This window comes from Meles meles, chromosome 18 (genome assembly GCF_922984935.1).
Source record: "Meles meles chromosome 18, mMelMel3.1 paternal haplotype, whole genome shotgun sequence".
NCBI classification, from domain to species: domain Eukaryota; kingdom Metazoa; phylum Chordata; class Mammalia; order Carnivora; family Mustelidae; genus Meles; species Meles meles.
In genome coordinates this window covers 2,817,721-2,839,027 of record NC_060083.1, presented here as the reverse complement: position 1 = coordinate 2,839,027, position 21,307 = coordinate 2,817,721, and the positions used below count along the sequence as shown (strand labels likewise).

General features: G+C 47.5%; 1 protein-coding gene across 1 annotated transcript; it reads right to left on the bottom strand.

Moving 5' to 3' along the window:
- Positions 1 to 8,727: 8,727 nt before the first annotated feature.
- On the bottom strand, positions 8,728 to 19,894 carry LOC123929349 (zinc finger protein 883-like). Its single transcript, XM_045984898.1, has 3 exons — positions 19,739 to 19,894; positions 12,215 to 12,441; positions 8,728 to 9,643 (listed from the first exon to the last, which is right to left on the bottom strand). The coding sequence occupies exons 1-3, from the start codon at positions 19,892 to 19,894 to the stop codon at positions 8,728 to 8,730; spliced, it is 1,299 nt and encodes a 432-aa protein (XP_045840854.1).
- Positions 19,895 to 21,307: the final 1,413 nt, after the last annotated feature.

The following is a 21,307-nucleotide window of genomic DNA, read 5'->3' as shown; positions in this document are numbered from 1 at the left end:
TTGACAGAGTGAGAAGGGGAGAGAACACAAGCAGGGGGAGAGGGAGAAGCAGACTCCTGGCTGAGCAGGGAGCCCCATGCAGGGTTGGATTCCAGGACCCTGAGATCCTGACCTGAGACGAAGGCAGACGCTTAACCGACTGAGCCACCCGGGGCCCCCAGTGTATATACCTGTATATTATTTGAACCTATTGTGAAACTCTTTCCACTTTCGTAATGTAAAAACAGTTTGTGCCTGTGTTGAAAGGAGAAAGACTGCTCCAACCACCTCTGCCCCTGGGGAACTCCTTTACCGGCTCTGCAGCAGGCGTCATGACTGCCATCTGGTGGTCACACAGAGTCATGGTAAATTGCGCGTCTGAGGGTTTCTCGGTGTCCGCACTCTTGCCATTTGGGGCCCGATAAATGGGGGTGGGGTGGGGGGGAGGCTGTCCCCTGTGCTGTAGGATGTTTAGTGGCGTCCCGTGCCTCTGTCTTCTAGATGCCAGTGACACCCTCTCCCTAGGTTATGACAACTGAAGAGGTTTCTAGGCTGGCAATTCTCCCCCCACAAAGGGGACAGGGCACAACTGACTTTGGTTGAGAAGCCCTGATCTAAGAGAACGGACGTCTCGTGAATGTACAGTAAACATACAAGATGTGCTCATTCGTTCACTCACAAAAATATTACAGCAGGGCTCCCGGGTGGCTCAGCGGGTTGAGCCTCTGCCTTCAGCTCAGGTCATGATCTCAGGGTCCAGGGATCCACCTCCTTATCCGGATCTCTGCTCAGCAGGAAGCCTGCTTCCTCCCCCTCTGCCTAACTTTCTGCCTACTTGTGATCTATGTCTCTGTCAAGTAAATAAATAAAATCTTTAAAAAAATATTACAGTAGGCAAGGTATCTTTACGAGATCTGTTTCTAATGGCAGCTGGAACCAGCGACCTCTGACCCATGGTTGCGCCCACACACAATTCTTTTCATAGCTTTGCAATATTCTGACGCTTAAATTCAGTAGCAAGAAAAGCCATACTTGGGCTCCCGGGTGGCATCTGCCTTTGCCTCAGGTCATGATCTCGGGGTCCATGACCTTGGGCTCCCTACTCAGTGGGGAGTCTGCTTCTCCCTCTCCCTCTGCCCCTCCTCACTGCCTGTGCTCTCTCTGTCCAATAAATAAATAAGATCTTTTCAAAAAGAAAGAAAAAGAAAAGCCATTCTTATCCAGTGAATCCCCAACTGCCTCCGGTAAATCCCAGCATTCCATAACACGTGCAATCAGCCCGTCACTGTGTTGTATACTGACACGCATATGTCAACGATCCTCCGATTAAAAATGAAACAATTTGGGATTCGCTAGCTTAAAATCCCCTTTTTTATATGCTTGCCTTACTGTTTTCCTAAAAAATATCACGAAATTTGTCCCTCAGCATCTAAATGAGGTACAAGAAATCTGTCGTTGATATTGTCCTCGCTTGCCATTTCTGTCCTCTGTGAGCAGTAAGAGATGAAGAACTCTTCCCCTCAGCCCAGCCCCAGCCCTCCCAGTTGCCCGGCCTACCCACTGCGATTCTCCTGTCACAAGCAGCCCTTCCGTTTTCTGCTCACACGGCCAAGGGAGCAACACAAGCTCTGAGGGAAGGTCCGTAGGTGACTTTTGGGTGGGCAACTACTTGACAATACGTGTTTAAAATACGGGTATTATCTGGGGGCATTTGGGCGGCTCAGTCATTAAGTGTCTGCCTTTGGCTCGGGTCGTTATCCCAGGGTCCTGGGATCCAGCCCCACATCAGGGCAAGAAGTCTGATTTCCCTCTCCCACTCCCCCTGCTTGTGTTCCTGCTCTCGCTCTTGCTCTGTCAATTAATTAAATTAAATTTTTTTAAAAAACCCTTTAAAATATGGGTATAACTTGACCAAGAAATTCCACTTCTGGCACTCATCTTGAAGATACAACCAGTCACGGGGCACTGGGTGGCTCAGTCAGTTAAGTATCCGACTCTTGATTTCAGCTCAGGTCATGATCTCAGGGTCGTGAGATCGAGCCCACCTCGGGCTCCACACTCAGCGTGGAATCTGCTTGGGATTCTCTCCCTCTGCCTCTGCCCGCCCACCTTTAACATGCTCTCTAAATAAATGCATAAAATCTTAAAAAAAAAAAAAAGTTATATGGCAAAGATGGACAGAAGTGCCAATTAAGACTCCAAAAGCAAACCTCAACCAATGAGGAATGGAAGTTGGTGAATAAATACCCAGGTTCCTGGACCCTTCCTAGCAAGTCTGAGACGTTGTCTACGCAGTCTTTCAGGGGGTCCACAGAAGCAGTGAGCCTCAATGGTCACCTGCTCATTAACTGCCCTTTGTTGACTTTCCTTCCTGTTTCACTCCTCCATTCCCTCACCATGCTTCTTAGGATCACCTCCAAATTAACTACTTGCCTCCTAAACTCTCGACTGAGTCAGCGTTGGGGAAGCCCACGCTAAGACTGCGTGTTTAAACCCAAACCCCTAAGTGATTCATGGGTCCTCGTATTGACTTATCCACACCACACACATACACAGGAAAAAAATAATGGAAAAATTATGAGGGCTTTTTTTTTTAACATTTTATTTATTTATTTGAAAGACAGAAATTACAAGTAGGCAGAGAGGCAGGCAGAGAGAGAGAGGAGGAAGCAGGCTCCCTGCCGAGCAGAGAGCCCGATGCAGGGCTCGATCCCAGGACCCTGAGATCGTGATCTGAGCAGAAGGTAGAGGCTTTAACCCACTGAGCCACCCAGGCGCCCCAAGGGCTTTTTTTTTTTTTTCTTTTTTAAGAGTTATTTATTTTAGAGAGAGAGAGAGAGAGAAAGAGCACGTGCAGAGGCAGGGAGGGGTAGAGGGAGAGACTCCTCAGGCAGACTCCCTCGCTGAGCACAAAGCCCTGTGTGGGGCTGGATCCCACCATCCGTATCAAGACCTGAGCTGAAACCAAGTGGAAGTCTGTTGCTTAACCAACTGAGCCACCCAAGGCCCCAAGAGCCATTTTGTTAAAACAATAATTAACTGTTACTCAAATACAAACTGTTGTGTAAAGCTTTGCAAGGTTACTTCCTCAAACGCAAATTGTTTTGTAAAGTCATTTAATTGATTAGTCTTGCAGTTCCCTGGTGAGCAGTTTTCCTTTCGAAACTGATTCTTTAGGGGCCCCGGGGTGGCTCAGTGGGTTAAAGCCTCTGCCTTCAGCTGGGGTCAGGATCCCAGGGTTCTGGAATAGAGCCCCCCCCCCCCCCTACATGGGGCTCTCTGTTCAGCAGGGAGCCTGCTTCCTCCTCTCTGCCTCTCTGCCTACTTGTGATCTGTCAAATTAATAAATCAAATCTTAAAAAAAAACTGATTCTTTAAGTCTACTTCAGTGTTTCTACTAGAAAATTAACAATGGTTTTATAGGTCACTTTAGGTCTTTCAAGGAGGAATCTGATGGTGAGGGAAGGTTTGAAATAAAAATTTAGAGACATTAATTCATAGTAAGGACTAAAATACCGGACTTTTATTTTGCACACCCCAAATACCTGGATACATGTTCCTACCCTGTTACATAGTATTTTTACCGTCATTAAAGAATCGGCCTGAATATTTCTCCCCCAAGTGAGGGAGGGGACAAAAGGGTTCCCATCTTTACTCTTTGAGAAGCTCAATGCCGTGGTGAAGAGGGACGAAATAAAATCTTACACTCAGCACGACAGCAAGGTCGGAGAAGCGCATCCACGTGCAGGGAATTGGGCCGCATTAGCTCCTTCACACCAGCACGGGAGTCCTGAAGCAGGAGGAATCAGGAGGAGACCGGGACGGCACCCAGCCCACCCTGCTGGAAATCCCCCCACATGGATTAAGGCACCATCCGAACGGGGCCTTCCTCGGCTCCGGACAATCTGGCCTGCAGTTTCCCCCGCGCAGGCGCCAAAGGCTCCAGACGGCGTCCTGTGCGCTCCCGATCGTGCCCCCGCGCTCCCTCCCCACCCCCAGGAGGAACGGGTTCCTCGCTGCACCCACGGTCAGTGGCTCTCCGCGCTCCCCCAGTGGACACAGCGGGGCTCGGCCGCCCCACAGCCGCGGACCGCCCAAGGCCACCGCCTGTCCTTGGCGCCCGAGTCGCTGCGCCGCGGTGCGAGCCCCCAGGCCGGCACCCGCCCGGCCGCGCAGCCTCTCCAGGAGCGACCGCGGGGAGCAGGTGGACGGACCCGAAGCGAAGTGCAGCGCCCCGGGCCTGCCTCGCTGGGGGGTTCCGGACGTGGCGGCGGAGCCAGGATGCGGGCCGCGCGGGCATCAGTCCCGCCCCGCGGTCTACCACGACAGGGAGCCCCGTCCTGGGATCAGCCGACCCGGAGCCCGCCGAGAGCCCAACGCACACCCCAAGTCAAACGGCGCCACACCCCTCGGCCCGGAACGCAATGCGCCTGCGCACACAGAAATCTCTCGGTCTCTGCGCAACGGCGTGGCTTCCTGGCCAATCAGCAGCTGCGGCGTTTCCTCGCCCCGCCTCCACCCGACCCGTCCGCGTCTGGTCTCCATGACAACTCCAGAGCGTCTCGCCCCGCCCCACAAACGGTGAACCCAACCTCCAAGAGCGTCTGCGCCAAGAGACGGAAAAGGCAGGAGGAAGGCGGCTTGTTTCTGTCCTGATGATCTTAAGCAGGTAGAGCTGTCGTAAGGGGAAAGGTCTTCACGGCGCACCTGATCGAGGACCCGGAACAGCGAGAAAGGCCGTTCCCGAACCAGGAGCAGGAGCCCGTGAGCTGCCCCGGGAGAGGAGCCGAGGAACCGTCGCAGACCGTGAAGGATGAGGCGCGGGCGGGCCCAGGCGGAAGACCAGGGCTCTGGAGGTCCCCGTGGGGTGGGGCCCACCTCGGGCGGGAGAGCTCAAAAATAAACAAACGGCCTTTAGAAGTAAACGTTTAAAGATTGTCGTTAAAGTGAAAAATGAACGTGAGAAATAACCACCGGCAAGTAAGGGTACAAAGAAGAAATACCCTCCGCAAATGGCAGAGAAGATGGACAACTTGCAGCCAACCCAGAAAGCGAGGAGCTCTGCGCCAGGGGCACGAAAGTGCGCCTCGGGAAGGGAGGGAACCAGCGCCCCAAAGGACGGGGCCTGCGACTGCCCCCTGCTCGGACCAGCTGGCCCGGAAGGACCCCCCCCCCCCCGCACCCATCTTTGATTCCAGGCCTTCTGCTCTGCTGGAGACCGTTCTCTCGTGGGCCGGGCCGGGACAATGACATCACCGGACTAGGAAGAACGTTGAAGTGTCGCAGGGTCCTACGCCGCACTCTTAAAGCGGCAGGAAATACAAGGAAACGAAGCTCATGGATTTTCTCTTTCTTCTCCTAATTTCTTCAAACTCTGACCTCTTGATTTTACCCCACAGAGAAAACTCTGAATCCCCTCTCGGTGCGCTTACTACATGTCAGGCATCCAGTACAGAGGAGGGGGAGAGGGCAGGATTCAGAAAGCCCCCTCCAGGAGGGACTGTCGGCCCCACGCTCTGCTCTTGAGAGACCCCGGGCCTTGTCACTGTTAGGAATCTCAAGGACCACATAAAAGCTGTCAAAAACACTGGCCTCTCTCAAAGGGACTAGTAAGTAAAGTTGGGCTGTACTGTCCAAGGAAAACCACTCTGACTTTCCTGTATGCTATTTGATACCTATTACATTGATAGCAGTTGCCTAAGTAGGCCCCATAACCTGGATTATATTAGAGGAGGCATCTCTTAATGCAGAACTCTTTCCTTCGGAGCCTGCACGGGAACAAATCCCAACGACACGGTCCCATCCAACAAGGCTCCTTTTGGATGATGTCTTAATGTGAAGAGTGCTCTAACTCGGAGCTCTAAGTCAACAGAGACACGTCTACTCTTGGCATATTGTCCTCCCGAAGGCTCCCAGATTGTACAACAGGCAGAAAAGCCAAGTTCGGGCATCGTAATCCCATCAGTCCCTGATGCTTCTACCATGCCTAATGAGTGCTTCCATTGTGCCCTGGGGACTGGCCCACTCAGTAGCCTTCCTCGATCCTTATCTCAGGGCCACACGTACATATACACATGTGCAGAGAGTAGAGTAAAAAGAGTAAGAACAAGGACTCTTGAGCCCGACTCCCTGAGTTTAAATCTCAGCCCCACACTGTTTCCAGGTCAGCCAGTGACTTTGCCTTTCTGAGTCCTAGTGGCCTCCTCTACAAAATAGAGATAAGCTGTGCCTATTTAAGGGCGTTGTTGGAAGAAACGAATGGGTTGACGCATATGAAGATGCCTGAACAGTGTCTAGCATGGAGTAAACCTTTACTACAAGTATTAGCTATTACTGTCATGGAAATCCTCTGAAAGGGGTCTGGGAAGAACTAAAATACAAAGAACAAACGGCAGTTTATACACTGAATTCTGCCTTTATGCTTATAAAGGAAAGGAATGGAATATCAATGCGTACCTCTTGGGTTGCATTTCTAGGATAAGGGGAAAAGCCAGGTAGCTTTCCTTTCTTACATTTACTGAAGAAGAGATGTAAATGAGATCCGCCTTATACACTGAGGCAATGATCCAGATACCTAAGGCCGGGTTTATTTGGGGAAATGGATTTTTTTTTACCCAGGTCAAACAGAAGTATTTCCCAGTTCTCCATGATGCTGTATCATAGCAACCTTCCTACTAGGATGAATCAGTGTATCTTCTGATATAATCAAGTCTGGCCAATTGAGGAGAAACATTCATGGAGAGGAATAAAGTAATACACAAATGTAAATGTATTGGCTGTGCCTCTCAATTCTTTGGAGAAACAAAATCACCTTCAGTGGTGAGCCTATAAGATGGAAATAGAGTATCATCATTATTGTCCTTATAAATCTCTGTGTTGCTCATAAAATGCAGTTACATAGCTTTGTGTAGAACTCTGATAACACAGGCTATTATGTGTTCATACGTATAAATGTACAAATAAACAACAGAATGATCTATCTATATGTAAAAAATAATTTTACAATATTTCTAATTTCACTACTTTATCCGTTGGGCTTTTTTTTGTTGGCGGGTGTCTTGGTGCATATGGTTGAATTCTTATTAAGTAAAATGTAAGTATGATATGATTTTCCCCAAGATGGATATCTCAAGCCACTATATTCTGTATGCATGACTTCGGCAAACATATCCAGGAATCATCTAGTGTATGACGCATCTCAAAGGTACTACAGGGATGACTTTTCACTGAACTCATATGAATTTTTGGAACCCCATGTAAGTATTATTTTGTTTGAAGTCAACAGTAAACGACCTAACAAGATAGTTACTTTCCTCATGGGGAAAACTGTTAGAGCTGGAGATAAAACCAGATACTAAGATGGAACTAAACATGTTTTATAGGCATATATGAGGGATCTCATGAGTGGCATAGGTTTTCAGAGGAGGAAGTTATTGCAAGTGCGGTGCTCAAGGAGAAGGTGACATTTTAAGTTGGGTCCTAAAGGAGACTGACTTGCAAACTGAAAAGAGTGATAATGTGACAACGACCTCTTGATTAAAAAATAATAGTAATAAAAATAAACAAACAAAAAAGGATTAATGCCCCCTCAGAAAAGGCAGAAAACCCTGCTTTAATCAACAAAGTTCTCTTCCTGCAATCCTCAAATCAAACCTGGGGTCACCATACAATGAACTCATCACAATACTGAAAACTATCCAAGCTTCTTGGAGGAATTTCAGATGTAACATGTATGTGAATCTTCCCTCCACTCAACACAAGTAAGTCCATCACAAGCAGTTTTAACCAAATTAGTTGTAACCATATAAACTCATTGTAAATCAGGTTATCATAGATGAGGCCTCTGAAGGAAGGAAGGTCAACTGCTTCTCCACAACCCAAACTAACTGGCTCCTGGAAGGAAAAGTTTTTTTTTTTTTGAAAGGACCCTGCTATACCTAACATGTTAAATACCATTATTTGAAGAGCTCTGATTCTAATAACAAGACCCTTCCTTGGAGGATTCCTTTTTTTCTTGACTCCAATTTCTAAAAGTTACTAAGAATTTCAGGTATTTCAAAAATGATTTCCAGATGTCACCATTTCTTCAGAGTATTTTGTCTTACAATTTTCAGAACAAAAATCCCTTTTCCCTCTCTCTTCAGCTGTGCTTTTCAGCTCCGAAACTCAAGCCCTGTTGAGCTTCAAGCTGTAGCTACCACTTTAAAGAGAAGAGAAGGACAGGGAAGTCCGTAAGAAGGGAGAGTTCAAAGTAGCCCTTTTAGAGAGGACAGTACTGCTAGGAGGAGGAATGACTGTACATTAAGGCAAAGATTTACAGAAAGGCGGTTTTCAAATATCCGATCAACCATGAGTCTATTTAACTTGGACATGGGCGGTATTCTGATCAGTACAAGGAGGGGCAATGAGCTCAAGTTTAAACAACTGGAATTCCTTGGCAAACTGGAATAGCCTATTCTTGGGGTTAGGGAAAAAAGTCACTTCATGGTGACATCAGTCATCTTCCGGCACAATGAAAATATACACTCAGAAAGATCGATGGTTGCTCTCGGGCTATTCCAGCTTCCAGATCAGTACTTCTTCACAGGGAATTGTGGTACGCTGAAGCTGATTCTTTGTAGGAGAAAATGGGAGGGAAGGATTCTCAGCCTTCAAAAAAGGGGGGGGGGGGGGGTTCAACATTATAGTAAGTCATGAAAGTAGGATTTTTGGTCTTTAACAAAGTGACAGGTATCAATGACCACACATTCAGAGTGATTCTCCACTGTGAAGCCTCTGATGCCTAATGAGGGCTGAACTACACCTGAAGGCTCTGTCACATTCACTACACGCACAGGGTTTGTCTCCAGTGTGAATCCTCTGGTGCTGAGTCAGATGGGCACTCCTGCTGAAGGCTTTCCCACACTCGTGACAGTCAAACGGCTTTTCTCCAGTGTGAATCTTCTGATGTTGCGTCAGGGATGAACTCTGGCTGAAGGCTTTCCCACAATCTTTACAGGCATATGGTTTCTCTCCAGTGTGGGTTTTCGTGTGTTTTATGAGCGTTGAGCTCTGGCTGAATGCTTTACCGCATTCTCTGCACATGTAGGGTTTTTCTCCAGTATGAGTTCTCCGATGCCGAGTAAGGGCTGATCGATCGCTGAAGGCTTTCCCGCAGTCCTTACGGGTGTGCGGTTTCTCTCCAGTGTGAGTTCTCTGATGTTGATAGAGGTGTGAGCTCTGACTAAAGACCTTGCCACATTCGCTACATTCATAGGGTTTCTCTCCGGTGTGAATAAACTGATGGACAATAAGGGAAGAGCTGTGACTAAAGGCTTTCCCACATTCACTGCATTCATAGGGCTTCTCTCCAGTATGAATAAACTGATGTTCGATACGGGATGAGTTGTGACTGAAGGCTTTACCGCATTCGTTACATTCATAAGGTTTCTTGCAGGTATGAATTCGCTGATGTTGAATAAAGTGTGTTATCTGACTAAAAGCCTTCCCGCACTCATTACATTCATGGGGTTTCTCTCCAGTATGGATTCTCTGGTGTTGAATAAGAGAGACGTTATGATTAAAGGATTTCCCACATTCCTTGCATGCATAGGGTTTCTCTCCAGTGTGAATTCTCTGATGTACTGTAAGGGCTGAGTAATTACCAAAAGTTTTTCCACCTTCCCTACGTTCATAAGGTTTCTCTCCTTATTCGGGTCTCTGATGTTCAATAAATAGTGCATTCTGAATTAAGGCTCTTTCATGCACCTTCCCACCATGAATGCTCTGACGACGTTTGGCAAGGTGTGAGTTCCAGGTGTAGACTTTCCCATTCATCCTAGTAGGAAGGTTGCTATGATACAGCATCATGGAGAATTGAGAATTACTTCTGTTTCATCTACATTAAAAAAAAAAATCGATTTCCCCATATAAACCCGGCCTTAGGCATCTGGATCATTGCCTCAGTTTGTAAGGCAGACCTCATTTAAACCTCTTCTTTAGTAAATGTAAGAAAGGAAAGCTACCTGGCTTTTCCCTTTATCTTAGAAATGCAACTCAAGATGTAGGCATTGATATTCCATTCCTTTCCTTTTATAAGCATAAAGGAAGGCAGAATTCAGTGTATAAACTGCCATTTGTTCTTTGTATTTTAGTTCTTCCCAGACCCCTTTCCGAGGATTTCCATGACAGTAATAGCTAATACTTGTAGTAAAGGTTTACTCCATGCTAGACACAGTTCAGGCACCTTCATATGCGTCAACCCATTCGTTTCTTCCAACAACGCCCTTAAATAGGCACAGCTTATCCCTATTTTGTAGAGGAGGCCACTAGGACTCAGAAAGGCAAAGTCACTGGCTGACCTGGAAACAGTGTGGGGCTGAGATTTAAACTCAGGGAGTCGGGCTCAAGAGTCCTTGTTCTTACTCTTTTTACTCCACTGACTCTCTGCACATGTGTATATGTACGTGTGGCCCTGAGATAAGGATCGAGGAAGGCTACTGAGTGGGCCAGTCCCCAGGGCACAATGGAAGCACTCATTAGGCATGGTAGAAGCATCAGGGACTGATGGGATTATAATGTCAAAGGAACGAGACTGACACAAAGTGAAAATCAAGCAAAGCTTTATTTCACACCAAGCATCAGAAACCAAACCAACCGGTCAGGGCCACCTCTTACGTAGAGGTGACAACAATGAGGACGCCGCTCCCGATGACGAAGAGGCGAGGACGACAACCCTGATGACAGACTCTGGTACCCATGAGGCCACTCCGACAAGGCCACTCCCTGGAGGAGGCCACTCCCCAGACGAGGCCACACGCCAGACGAGGCTGCTCCAGACGATGAAGAGGCCGCTCTGGACGAGGCTGCTCAACTAGGAGGCTGCATGCCAACGAGGCCGCTCCCCGGAATGACGCCGCTCTGGCGAGGCCGCTCCAGTGAGGCCTCGGCTGGGGGCGGCGAGGCCACTGGCGGCGCTGCTCTCGACGACCCAAACGCTATCACTCCTACGACTACCCTAAGGGTCCCAACAGCCACTCTAAGGGCTATTCTAACTCCTCCTACTTCTCCCCCCTCCCCCCAGCCTCACAGACGAACCTTTATAGAGGTGGCTGAGCCCGGCCCACACACAGGTGGCCAATGAGATTTCAACTCACCACAGTTAATATATGCGCACCCCACTGATTGGATACGGCTATCTGGCCTGGCCCGCCCCTATATCCGGGGTTTACAGTTCCTCTGGCTAATCAGGCCCCTACACACTGACCGTGGATGCAGCGGAGGAACCCGGTCCTCCTGGGGGGTGGGGGGAGGGAGCGCGGGGTCATGTTCGAGAGTGCACAGGACTCCGTCTGGAGCCTTTGGCGCCTGCGCGGGTGAAACTGCAGGCCAGATTGTCCCGAGCCGAGGAAGGCCCCCGTTCGGATGGTGTCTTAAATCCATGTGGGGGGATTTCCAGCAGGGTGGGCTGGGTGCTGTCCCGGTCTCCTCCTGACTCCTCTTCCTGCTTCAGGACTCCCGTGTTGGTGTGAAGGAGCCCTAATCCGGCCCAATTCCCTGCACGTGGATGCACTTCTCCGACTTTGCTGTAGTGCTGAGGGCTAAGATTTTATTTCTTCCCTCTTCACCACGGCATTGAACTTCTCAAAGAGTAAAGATGGGAACCCTTTTGTCCCCTCCCTCACTTGGGGGAGAAATATTCAGGCCGATTCTTTAATGACAGTAAAAATATTATGTAACAGGGTAAGAAAATGTTTCCAGGTATTTGGGGTGTGCAAAATAAAAGTCCAATATTTTAGTCCTTACTATGAATTAATGTCTCTAAATTTTTATTTCAAACCTTCCCTCACCATCAAATTCCTCCTTGAAAGACCTAAAATGACTTATAAAACCATTATGAATTTTCTAGTGTTAGGGTCCATGATCAAAGGAATGAGACTGACACAAAGTGAAAATCAAGCAAAGCTTTATTTCGTGCCATGCATCAGAAACCAAACTGACCGGTAGGTGCCCGAGCCTTGCTGGGGGCCACCACCTCCCTGGCCTGGGGACCCTCCTGGAGGCTCCCTGCCCCACCCTCACTCTACCACAGGCCGCTCCCTGGACGAGGCCGCAGCCAACGAGGCTCCCAGCAAGGCCAAGCATCGAAAACCAACCAGTCGGGGCTGTCTCTTACAAAGAGGCGCTGACGACCAGGACACTGACCCCGACTACTTCCCTTACCCAACGACTCCCGCTACCCGATGACTCCCACTACCAGACGACTCCCGCTTCCCGATGATGACGCTCCAGCAGCGTTGCTCCCTGGCGAGGCCGCTGCCCGGCGACGCTCATGACGCTCGGGCAGCGCTGCTCCCAGTGAGGCCACTCCCCGGCTGGCGAGGCCGCTGCTGGGCTGGCTAGGACACTCCCCGACTGGCGAGGCCGCTGAGGCTGCTCCCAATGACTCCTCTCCCAGCTTCTGACTCCTCCTGCTCTATCCCCCTGCAGCCGCACAGAGCAGCTTTTATAGAGGTGGTTGAGCCCCGCCCACACACAGGTGGCCAATGGGATTGCAATACACAGAGAAAACTGCACAGTCATGCTAGGTCGGCCACACACAGAAAAAAATGGCTAGGTAACACAGAGGTGGCCAATTGAATTTCAATTTGCCCTAGTAGATATATGTGCTCCCCACTGATTGGATGTCTTCACCTGGCCTGACCCACCCTTGTATCTAGGCTTTGCAAGTAAGTTCCTCTGGGAGGGGTGGGGTCAATCTAAGTTCACTACATAAACACAGAATGACTCCCTCTGGCCAACCAGGCCCTTACATTAGTAGAAACACCGAAGTAGGCTTAAAGAACCAGTGTTTTGTTTTGTTTTTTTAAGATTTTATTTGTTTATTTGACAGAGATCACAAGTAGGCAGAGCGACAGGCAGAGAGAGAGAGAGGAGGAAGCAGGCTCCCTGCAGAGCAGAAAGCCTGATGCAGGGCTCAATCCCAGAACCCTGGGATCATGACCGCAGCTAAAGGCAGAGGCTTTAACCCACTGAGACACCCGGGCACCACTGAAGAATCAGCTTTGAAAGGAAAAATGCTCACCAGGGAACTGCAGACTAATCAATTAAATGTCTGACTTTACAAAACAATTTGGGTTTGAGGAAGTAACCTCTTGCAAAGCTTTACACAACAGTTTGTATTTGAGTAACAGTTAATTATTGTTTTAACAAAATGGCTCTTGGGGCCTTGGGTGGCTCAGTTGGTTAAACAACAGACTTCCACTTGGTTTCAGCTCAGGTCTTGATATGGATGGTGGGATCCAGCCCCATTTATATGGGTTTGTGCTCAGCGAGGGAGTCTGCCTGAGGAGTCTCTCCCTCTACCCCTCCCCACCTGTGCACGTGCTCTTTCTCTCTCTCTAAAATAAATAACTCTTAAAAAAAGAAAAAGGCCCTTATAATTTTTCCGTTATTTTTTTCCTGTGTGTGTGTGTGGTGAGGATAAGTCAATACGAAGACCCATGAATCACTTAGGGGTTTGGGTTTAAACACGCAGTCTTAGCATGGGCTTCCCCAACGCTGACTCAGACAAGAGTTTAGGAGGCAAGTAGTTAATCTGGGGATGATCCTAAGAAGCATGGTGAGGGAATGGGGGAGTGAAACAGGAAGGAAAGTCAACAAAGGGCAGTTAATGAGCAGGTGACCATTGAGGCTCACTGCTTCTGTGGACCCCCTGAGAGACTTCGTAGACGGTGCCTCAGACTTGCCCAGGAAGGGTCCAGGAACCTGGGTATTTATTCACCAACTTCCATTCCTCATTGGTTGAGGTTTGCTTTTGGAGTCTTAATTGGCACTTCTGTCCAACTTTGACATATAACTTTTTTTTTAAGATTTTATTTATTTATTTATTTAGAGAGCATGTTAAAGGCGGGAGGGCAGAGGCAGAGGGAGAGAATCCCAAGCAGATTCCACGCTGAGTGTGGAGCCCGAGGTGGGCTCGATCTCACGACCCTGAGATCATGACCTGAGCTGAAATCAAGAGTCTGATAACTTAACCGGCTGAGCCACCCATGTGTCCCATGAGTGGTTGTATTTTTAAGATAAAGTGCCAGGAGTGAAATGGCTTGGTTAAATTATACACATATTTTATATATATTTTTTTAAAGATTTTATCTATTTGACAGAGCGAGAGTGGGAACACAAGCAGGGGGAGTGGGAGAGGGAAATCAGACTTCTTGCCCTGATGTGGGGCTGGATCCCAGGACCCTGGGATAACGACCCGAGCCAAAGGCAGACACTTAATGACTGAGCCGCCCAAATGCCCCCAGATAATACCCGTATTTTAAACACGTATTGTCAAGTAGTTGCCCACCCAAAAGTCACCTACGGACCTTCCCCCAGAGCTTGTGTTGCTCCCTTGGCCGTGTGAGCAGAAAACGGAAGGGCTGCTTGTGACCGGAGAATCGCAGTGGGTAGGCCGGGCAACTGGGAGGGCTGGGGCTAGGCTGAGGGGAAGAGTTCTTCATCTCTTACTGCTCACAGAGGACAGAAATGGCAAGCGAGGACAATATCAACGACAGATTTCTTGTACCTCATTTAGATGCTGAGGGACAAACTTCCCGATATTTTTTAGGAAAACAGTAAGGCAAGCATATAAAAAAGGGGATTTTAAGCTAGGGAATCCCAAATTTTTTCATTTTTAATCGGAGGATCGTTGACATATGCGTGTCAGTATACAACACAGTGACGGGCTGATTGCACGTGTTATGGAATGCTCACCATGGTAAGGTGGTCACCATTGATCACCACATATTATAATGCTATCGGCCATATTCCCAAAGCTTTACTTTTCACTTCTGTGACTTATTTATTGTATAACTGGAAGCAGTTTTCTTTCCTATTTTGCCTATCCCTCTACCCCCCTGCCTACCCTTTGGCAACTACCAGCTTGTTCTCTGTATCTCTGAGTCTTTTTCTGTTTTGTTGTTTATTTTTTTAGACTCTACGTATAAGCTGGGGAAACTTGATTTTACACGTTCTTTATTGGAGAGATGCACCTTCTCTCATAGAGAGCCACGTGTGGAACTTGGTACACCCAAGGGTATGCTGGGAAATTCTCAGCAACTAGCTTCTGGGAGGGAGAGCGGGGAGAGTCCCGATTTGTAGTATTAGCCATTTTCTGCGGTGCAAGTAATGCCGTCATGGCTGATTTCAAGCTACCAACAGCACCGTCAGGAAAACGAGCACGTTTCCTAGGAATTTGAAATATCTTGACATTTTCCCAAGTGTCTCCATAACCCATAGTCTCAAAGATCCTCTGTTTTCTAACTCCCACCTAATCCCAACTGAACTGTATATCTTTGCCATATAACTATCTTTTTTTTTTTAAGACTTTATTTATCCTGTTAGCAGGACCACTTTTAAAGATTCCAAGTGACATCAGCACCAGCGTCTGTGTGAGTGGTGACCCCATGCCCGTGCCCGGAGTTACGTAGAGCACAGGCTCGGAAGAGTAGTAGAAAGATTTCTGCGGAATGTCTCTTCTCGGGAACGTCCGTGTTTGAATAAGACTGTGAACGCCTGAAACTAATATAACACTATGCTCACCAAACTAGAATTTAAAATAAAATGACATTACGGTGGCGTAGTCAGTAAAGCCTCTGACTCTTGGTTTTGACTCAGGTCATGATCTCAGGAGCATGAGATTGAGCCCTACATCAGGCTCTGTGCAGAGTGCTACGCCTGCTTACAGTTTCTCTCCCTCTCCTTCTTCCCCCCAACCCCTGCCAGCTCGCTCTCTCTCAAAAACCAAAAACCAAAAACCAAACCAAACCAAAGGCTTATGCTAGAAAGAAGCCGTACAATGCAGTAAGTGAGGAACGGCCTTCAGTAATCACGGAAACCTAATGTGATATAAAATAATCCATACTTGAAAGAAACCCTCCGAATATTTCAAAAGTGGAAGACCCTTGACCGTGACCCACATCTTACTCCTCCAACACTCACACCAGAGAGAAGAATATGGATGCAACCACTGTGTCGAAGCCCCTGGTCTTAGCTGCCCCCTTACTCTTTTTCGGACAATTCACACTAACAAGAAAGCTTACAAATGCTGTGAATTTGAGGGGACCCTGTCGTCACTGAGGTTTTACTCTGCCTCAGTGGATTCATCCTAGAGAGATCATATAAATACAGCAAAACCTTTTGTTTTCAGTTAACCTTAATCAGCACCAGATAACTTACATATAATGCATACAATAAATATGAATATATTAATATAATGAAAGTGAGAATACAATTCATATAGTATTGATATCAGATAATGCGCACTGGCAAAAACAACACCGCCCCAGAAATACAATAAATGTATCGGGAAGCTGTGGTTTAGAATTCTATGCTTATTCAGCAATTACAATTCTTATAGGACCCCCAAATCCTGGAATTAAAATAGATAAATAAAAAGACTCTGATAACACCAGCTCAATTTTACACAGGATAATCCTTACTGGAGAAAATACGTACATTGCAAAGGGCACAGCAAAGCCTATGGCGGATCATTTCCAGTCGTCTCTAATCATAGATTTCAGAACTGCAAGGGAGCTTCAAATATCTAGTATTAATCTTGTTTCATAAAGAAGGAGATCGAGATCTGGAGAGATTAACTGTGATGCCCAAGGCCATGTTTGAGGTTTTTGTTTCTGTGGTTTCTGTGGGTTTGGGGGTGCGGGAGTAATCAATAGCAGAGGTGAATTTCCACAGACACCCCCCACCCCACTCTCCACACCCCACCGGCCAAACACTTCTTGGTAACCTGGAGACTCTAAGGCAGTAATACTGTGAGTGCAGTGGACATAGGGATGCTTCCAAACAGGGTCAATCAGTCGGCTGAGTGAGGGACAGGAGACGACCAACTTACTGTTTTGTGGCACTTACTGACAGGCACTGGGCTGAGGCCACACTGTAGGGGGCTGTGAATTCCTGCTGTAGGTCTGGGAGCGGGGTGTGGGGCACCCGTGCTGGGATTTACCGGAGGCAGTTGGGGATTCACTGGATAAGAATGGCTTTTCTTTTTCTTTCTTTTTGAAAAGATCTTATTTATTTATTGGACAGAGAGAGCACAGGCAGTGAGGAGGGGCAGAGGGAGAGGGAGAAGCAGACTCCCCACTGAGTAGGGAGCCCAAGGTCATGGACCCCGAGATCATGACCTGAGGCAAAGGCAGATGCCACCCGGGAGCCCAAGTATGGCTTTTCTTGCTACTGAATTTAAGCGTCAGAATATTGCAAAGCTATGAAAAGAATTGTGTGTGGGCGCAACCATGGGTCAGAGGTCGCTGGTTCCAGCTGCCATTAGAAACAGATCTCGTAAAGATAACTTGCCTACTGTAATATTTTTTTAAAGATTTTATTTATTTACTTGACAGAGACATAGATCACAAGTAGGCAGAAAGTTAGGCAGAGGGGGAGGAAGCAGGCTTCCTGCTGAGCAGAGATCCGGATAAGGAGGTGGATCCCTGGACCCTGAGATCATGACCTGAGCTGAAGGCAGAGGCTCAACCCGCTGAGCCACCCGGGAGCCCTGCTGTAATATTTTTGTGAGTGAACGAATGAGCACATCTTGTATGTTTACTGTACATTCACGAGACGTCCGTTCTCTTAGATCAGGGCTTCTCAACCAAAGTCAGTTGTGCCCTGTCCCCTTTGTGGGGGGAGAATTGCCAGCCTAGAAACCTCTTCAGTTGTCATAACCTAGGGAGAGGGTGTCACTGGCATCTAGAAGACAGAGGCACGGGACGCCACTAAACATCCTACAGCACAGGGGACAGCCTCCCCCCCACCCCACCCCCATTTATCGGGCCCCAAATGGCAAGAGTGCGGACACCGAGAAACCCTCAGACGCGCAATTTACCATGACTCTGTGTGACCACCAGATGGCAGTCATGACGCCTGCTGCAGAGCCGGTAAAGGAGTTCCCCAAGGGCAGAGGTGGTTGGAGCAGTCTTTCTCCTTTCAACACAGGCACAAACTGTTTTTACATTACGAAAGTGGAAAGAATTTCACAATAGGTTCAAATAATATACAGGTATATACACTGGGGGCCCCGGGTGGCTCAGTCGGTTAAGCGTCTGCCTTCGTCTCAGGTCAGGATCTCAGGGTCCTGGAATCCAACCCTGCATGGGGCTCCCTGCTCAGCCAGGAGTCTGCTTCTCCCTCTCCCCCTGCTTGTGTTCTCTCCCCTTCTCACTCTGTCAAATAAATAAATAAATAAAATAAGTATATAAATTAAAAAAACAAGGGTTCTTCTGTTCCCCCTTCAATTCCTACCCTTTAGAACTGTTTGATGTGGACCTGGCCAGATTCCTGTGTCCGTGTGTATGTACACACACATAACTATAGTCTTTTACTGTTGGTTTTGTTTCACAACTTATTTTAATTCTCAACATTATACTGTGGACCTAAGTAATTTAGGCTACCTCATTTTTTTTTTTTTTTTTTTTGAGGTACTGCATTTTTTTAAGTGGATACATAGTGTTCTGATAGTACAAGGACGAGAATTTATTTATATATATTCTTATTGATAGGCATTTGGGTTTGTTCCAATTTTTTGCTGATACAAGCAGTTCTGTGGTCTTGCTGTTATTTCTGTACGACAGGCTCCTGGAGATGTGAGAGCTGGGTCAGAGTGTAGGTACATTTAGAATCTTGATGATTGGCAGTACTCATCCGTACTCCCATGAAGTAAAGGAATACCTATTTCCCCATACTCTTTCCTACACTGGATACGATCAATATTTTATCTTAATTTAGATTTTACTATACTGCATTCTTAGTGATTCACCATTTCATATACTTATCTGTATTTTCATCTTTATCAGTCCATGAATCGCCCATTGAATTGCCCATTCATTTCCTTTTCTCATTTTATATTGACCTGTTTTCTTTTTATGAATTTGAAGTACATTTTTAAAAATTTTTTATTTATTTATTTGACACAGAGAAATCACAAGTAGGCAGAGAGAGAGAGGAGGAAGCAGGCTCCCAGCTGAGCAGAGAGCCCGATATGGGGCTCGATCCCAGGACGCTGAGTTCACGACCTGAGCCAAAGGCAAAGGCTTAACCCGCTGAGCCACCCAGGCGCCCCTACTTTTCACGTTTGAGACAATTTCAAACTCACAGACAGTGGAAAAAATCAGACAGAATTCTGGTATACCTTTCATCAGACTTCTCTGAACATTAACACTTTCTGTAACTACGGTACATTGACCAAAACCAGGAACGAGCATCAGTTCGCTGCTATTAACCAATCTGTAGAATTATCCGAGTGTTTCACCCAGCGTGCCAACCAGTGTCCTTTTTCTGGCCCCTAGTCTGATCCAGGACCACAGATGTTTCCCTGCCTCCTTAGTCTCCCCCAGCCTGGGCCCAATCCCTTAGTCTGTCTTTCATGAGCTTGGCACTTGGAAGCTCCTGGCTAGTTACCAGATGACTCCCTTTTAAGTCTGGCTTGGCCAGAATTGGGTAACCTGGTGTCCTGTCATTGTGTGGTGCTGACCTGGTCTGTTAGCGTGTTTTAGAACACTGTTTCCAAGGGCGCCTGGGTGGCTCTGAAGGTTAGGTGTCAGCCTTTGGCCAAGTTATGATCCCCAGGGGTCCTGGGATCCAGTCCCGCACCAGGCTCCCTGCTCCTTGGGAAGCCTGCTTCTCCCTCTGCCCCTGTCTCTCCCTCTGTCTCTCATGAATAAATAAATAAAATCTTTTAGAAAAATAAAATAAAACACCGTGTTTCCGATCAGGACATAACCAGTCCATATGCTTTCATCTCCCCGGAGAGGCAGGACTGCGTATTTTTATGACATTTGGCAAATTTATCTTTTTGGGACATGCCGTTGAATCCTGTTACTGGGGGTGTTTTCTGGGGTGACCGCTGGTTGGCTAAAGGCGGGACCTCCTCCTCCATGGAGCCCCAGGTTCCGAGGACCGTTTCCTGTTTGTGCCGCGACTCCTACTTTTCCTCAACCTCTCCACTTCCACATAGTTTCCTTTATTTATTCTTTCCTGCTTCCTGAAGGAAGCACATCTGTGTTGTTAGACACAGATCCAATGAACACAAGAAACCAAACACGCTTTATTCCTGACATTAGGATAAAGATGAAATAGATCGTATTATAACCTATGTTCTTAGGCATGACGGAGGTCTTTTTCCATACCCGATATTAACTTTGTCTTTTTGGGGATTGTTACGAACTTTGAGGCTTTTCTAGAGTCCACTTGTTGGACCTGTCAAAGTCATGCGGCTCAAATTGCCAACTTGACCAGTGGGGACCACTCTTTCTCCTTTAAAGAAAGGATTTATTTTTAAAAAAGATTTTCTTTATTTATTTGACAGAGAGAGATCGCAAGTAGGCAGAGCATCAGGCAGAGACAGAGGGGGAAGCAGGCTCCCCGCTGAGCAGAGAGCCCGATTCGGGGCTTGATTCCAGGACCCTGAGATCATGACCTGAGCTGAAGGCAGAGGCTTTAACCCACTGAGCCACCCAGGTGGCCCAAAATATGCCTTTTTAAAACACATTTTTGGGGGCACCTGGTGGCTCAGATGGTTAGGCATTAGCCTTGGTCTCAGGTCAGGATCTCCAGGTTCTGGGATGGAGCCCGCATCAGGCTTCCAGCTCAGCGGGGAGTCTGCTTCTCCTCCCTCTGCCCTCCCCCTGCTTGTGCTCTCTCTTTCTCTCTCTCTCTCCCACATTTTTTGAGATATTACTGACATATAACGTATACTGGTTTTGCGTGTACAAGGTAATGATTGACATACACCTGTGTTCTGAAATGAAGAGTTTGGTTGGCATCCGTCACCTCACATAGTTACAAAATTCTTTTTTTAATGATGAGAACTTTTGAGATCTACTCTCTTAGCAGCTTTCAGATCTGCAGCACCGTCTCCTTAACGATAGTCACTGTGCTGTACACGACATCCCCTGGGCTTCTCTTATAGCTGGAACTTTGTACCTTTGGCTGCCTTCAAAAATACGGAATGCTTCACGAATTTGCATGTGACCTGTGCCCTCGGACTGTGCTCATTTCTGTATCATTCCCATTTTGTATAGACGCTGCCAAAGTGAACATCTGTATGCCTTCCTATGGTCCTCGGTTCACATTCATGTTTTTTTTTTTAAGATTTTGTTCATTTATTTTGAGAGAGAGAGCTGGGGGAGGGGCAGGTGGAGAGGGAGAGAGAGAAAATCTAAAGCAGATTCCATGCAGAGCCTGACATGGAGCGCAATCTCACGACCCTGAGACCCTGACCTCACTGAAATCAAGAGTCGGACAGCCAACCGACTGAGCCACCCAGGCGCCCCTTCATCTTTACTGTTAA

Bases quoted from the DNA above. Each gene is read 5' to 3' on its own strand.
- LOC123929349 (XM_045984898.1), bottom strand. From the start codon at position 19,894: ATGGAGGAGGAGGTCCCGCCTTTAGCCAACCAGCGGTCACCCCAGAAA. The intron at 12,442-19,738 runs GTTATGTCCTGA...GTGCGGCTGCAG, and splicing joins AGATGAAAGCATATGGACTG to GGGGATAGAGCAGGAGGAGT. The intron at 9,644-12,214 runs GTAGTGGGAGTC...TTATGAACGTAG, and splicing joins CGGGAAGCGGGAGTCGTCTG to GGAAGGTGGAAAAACTTTTG.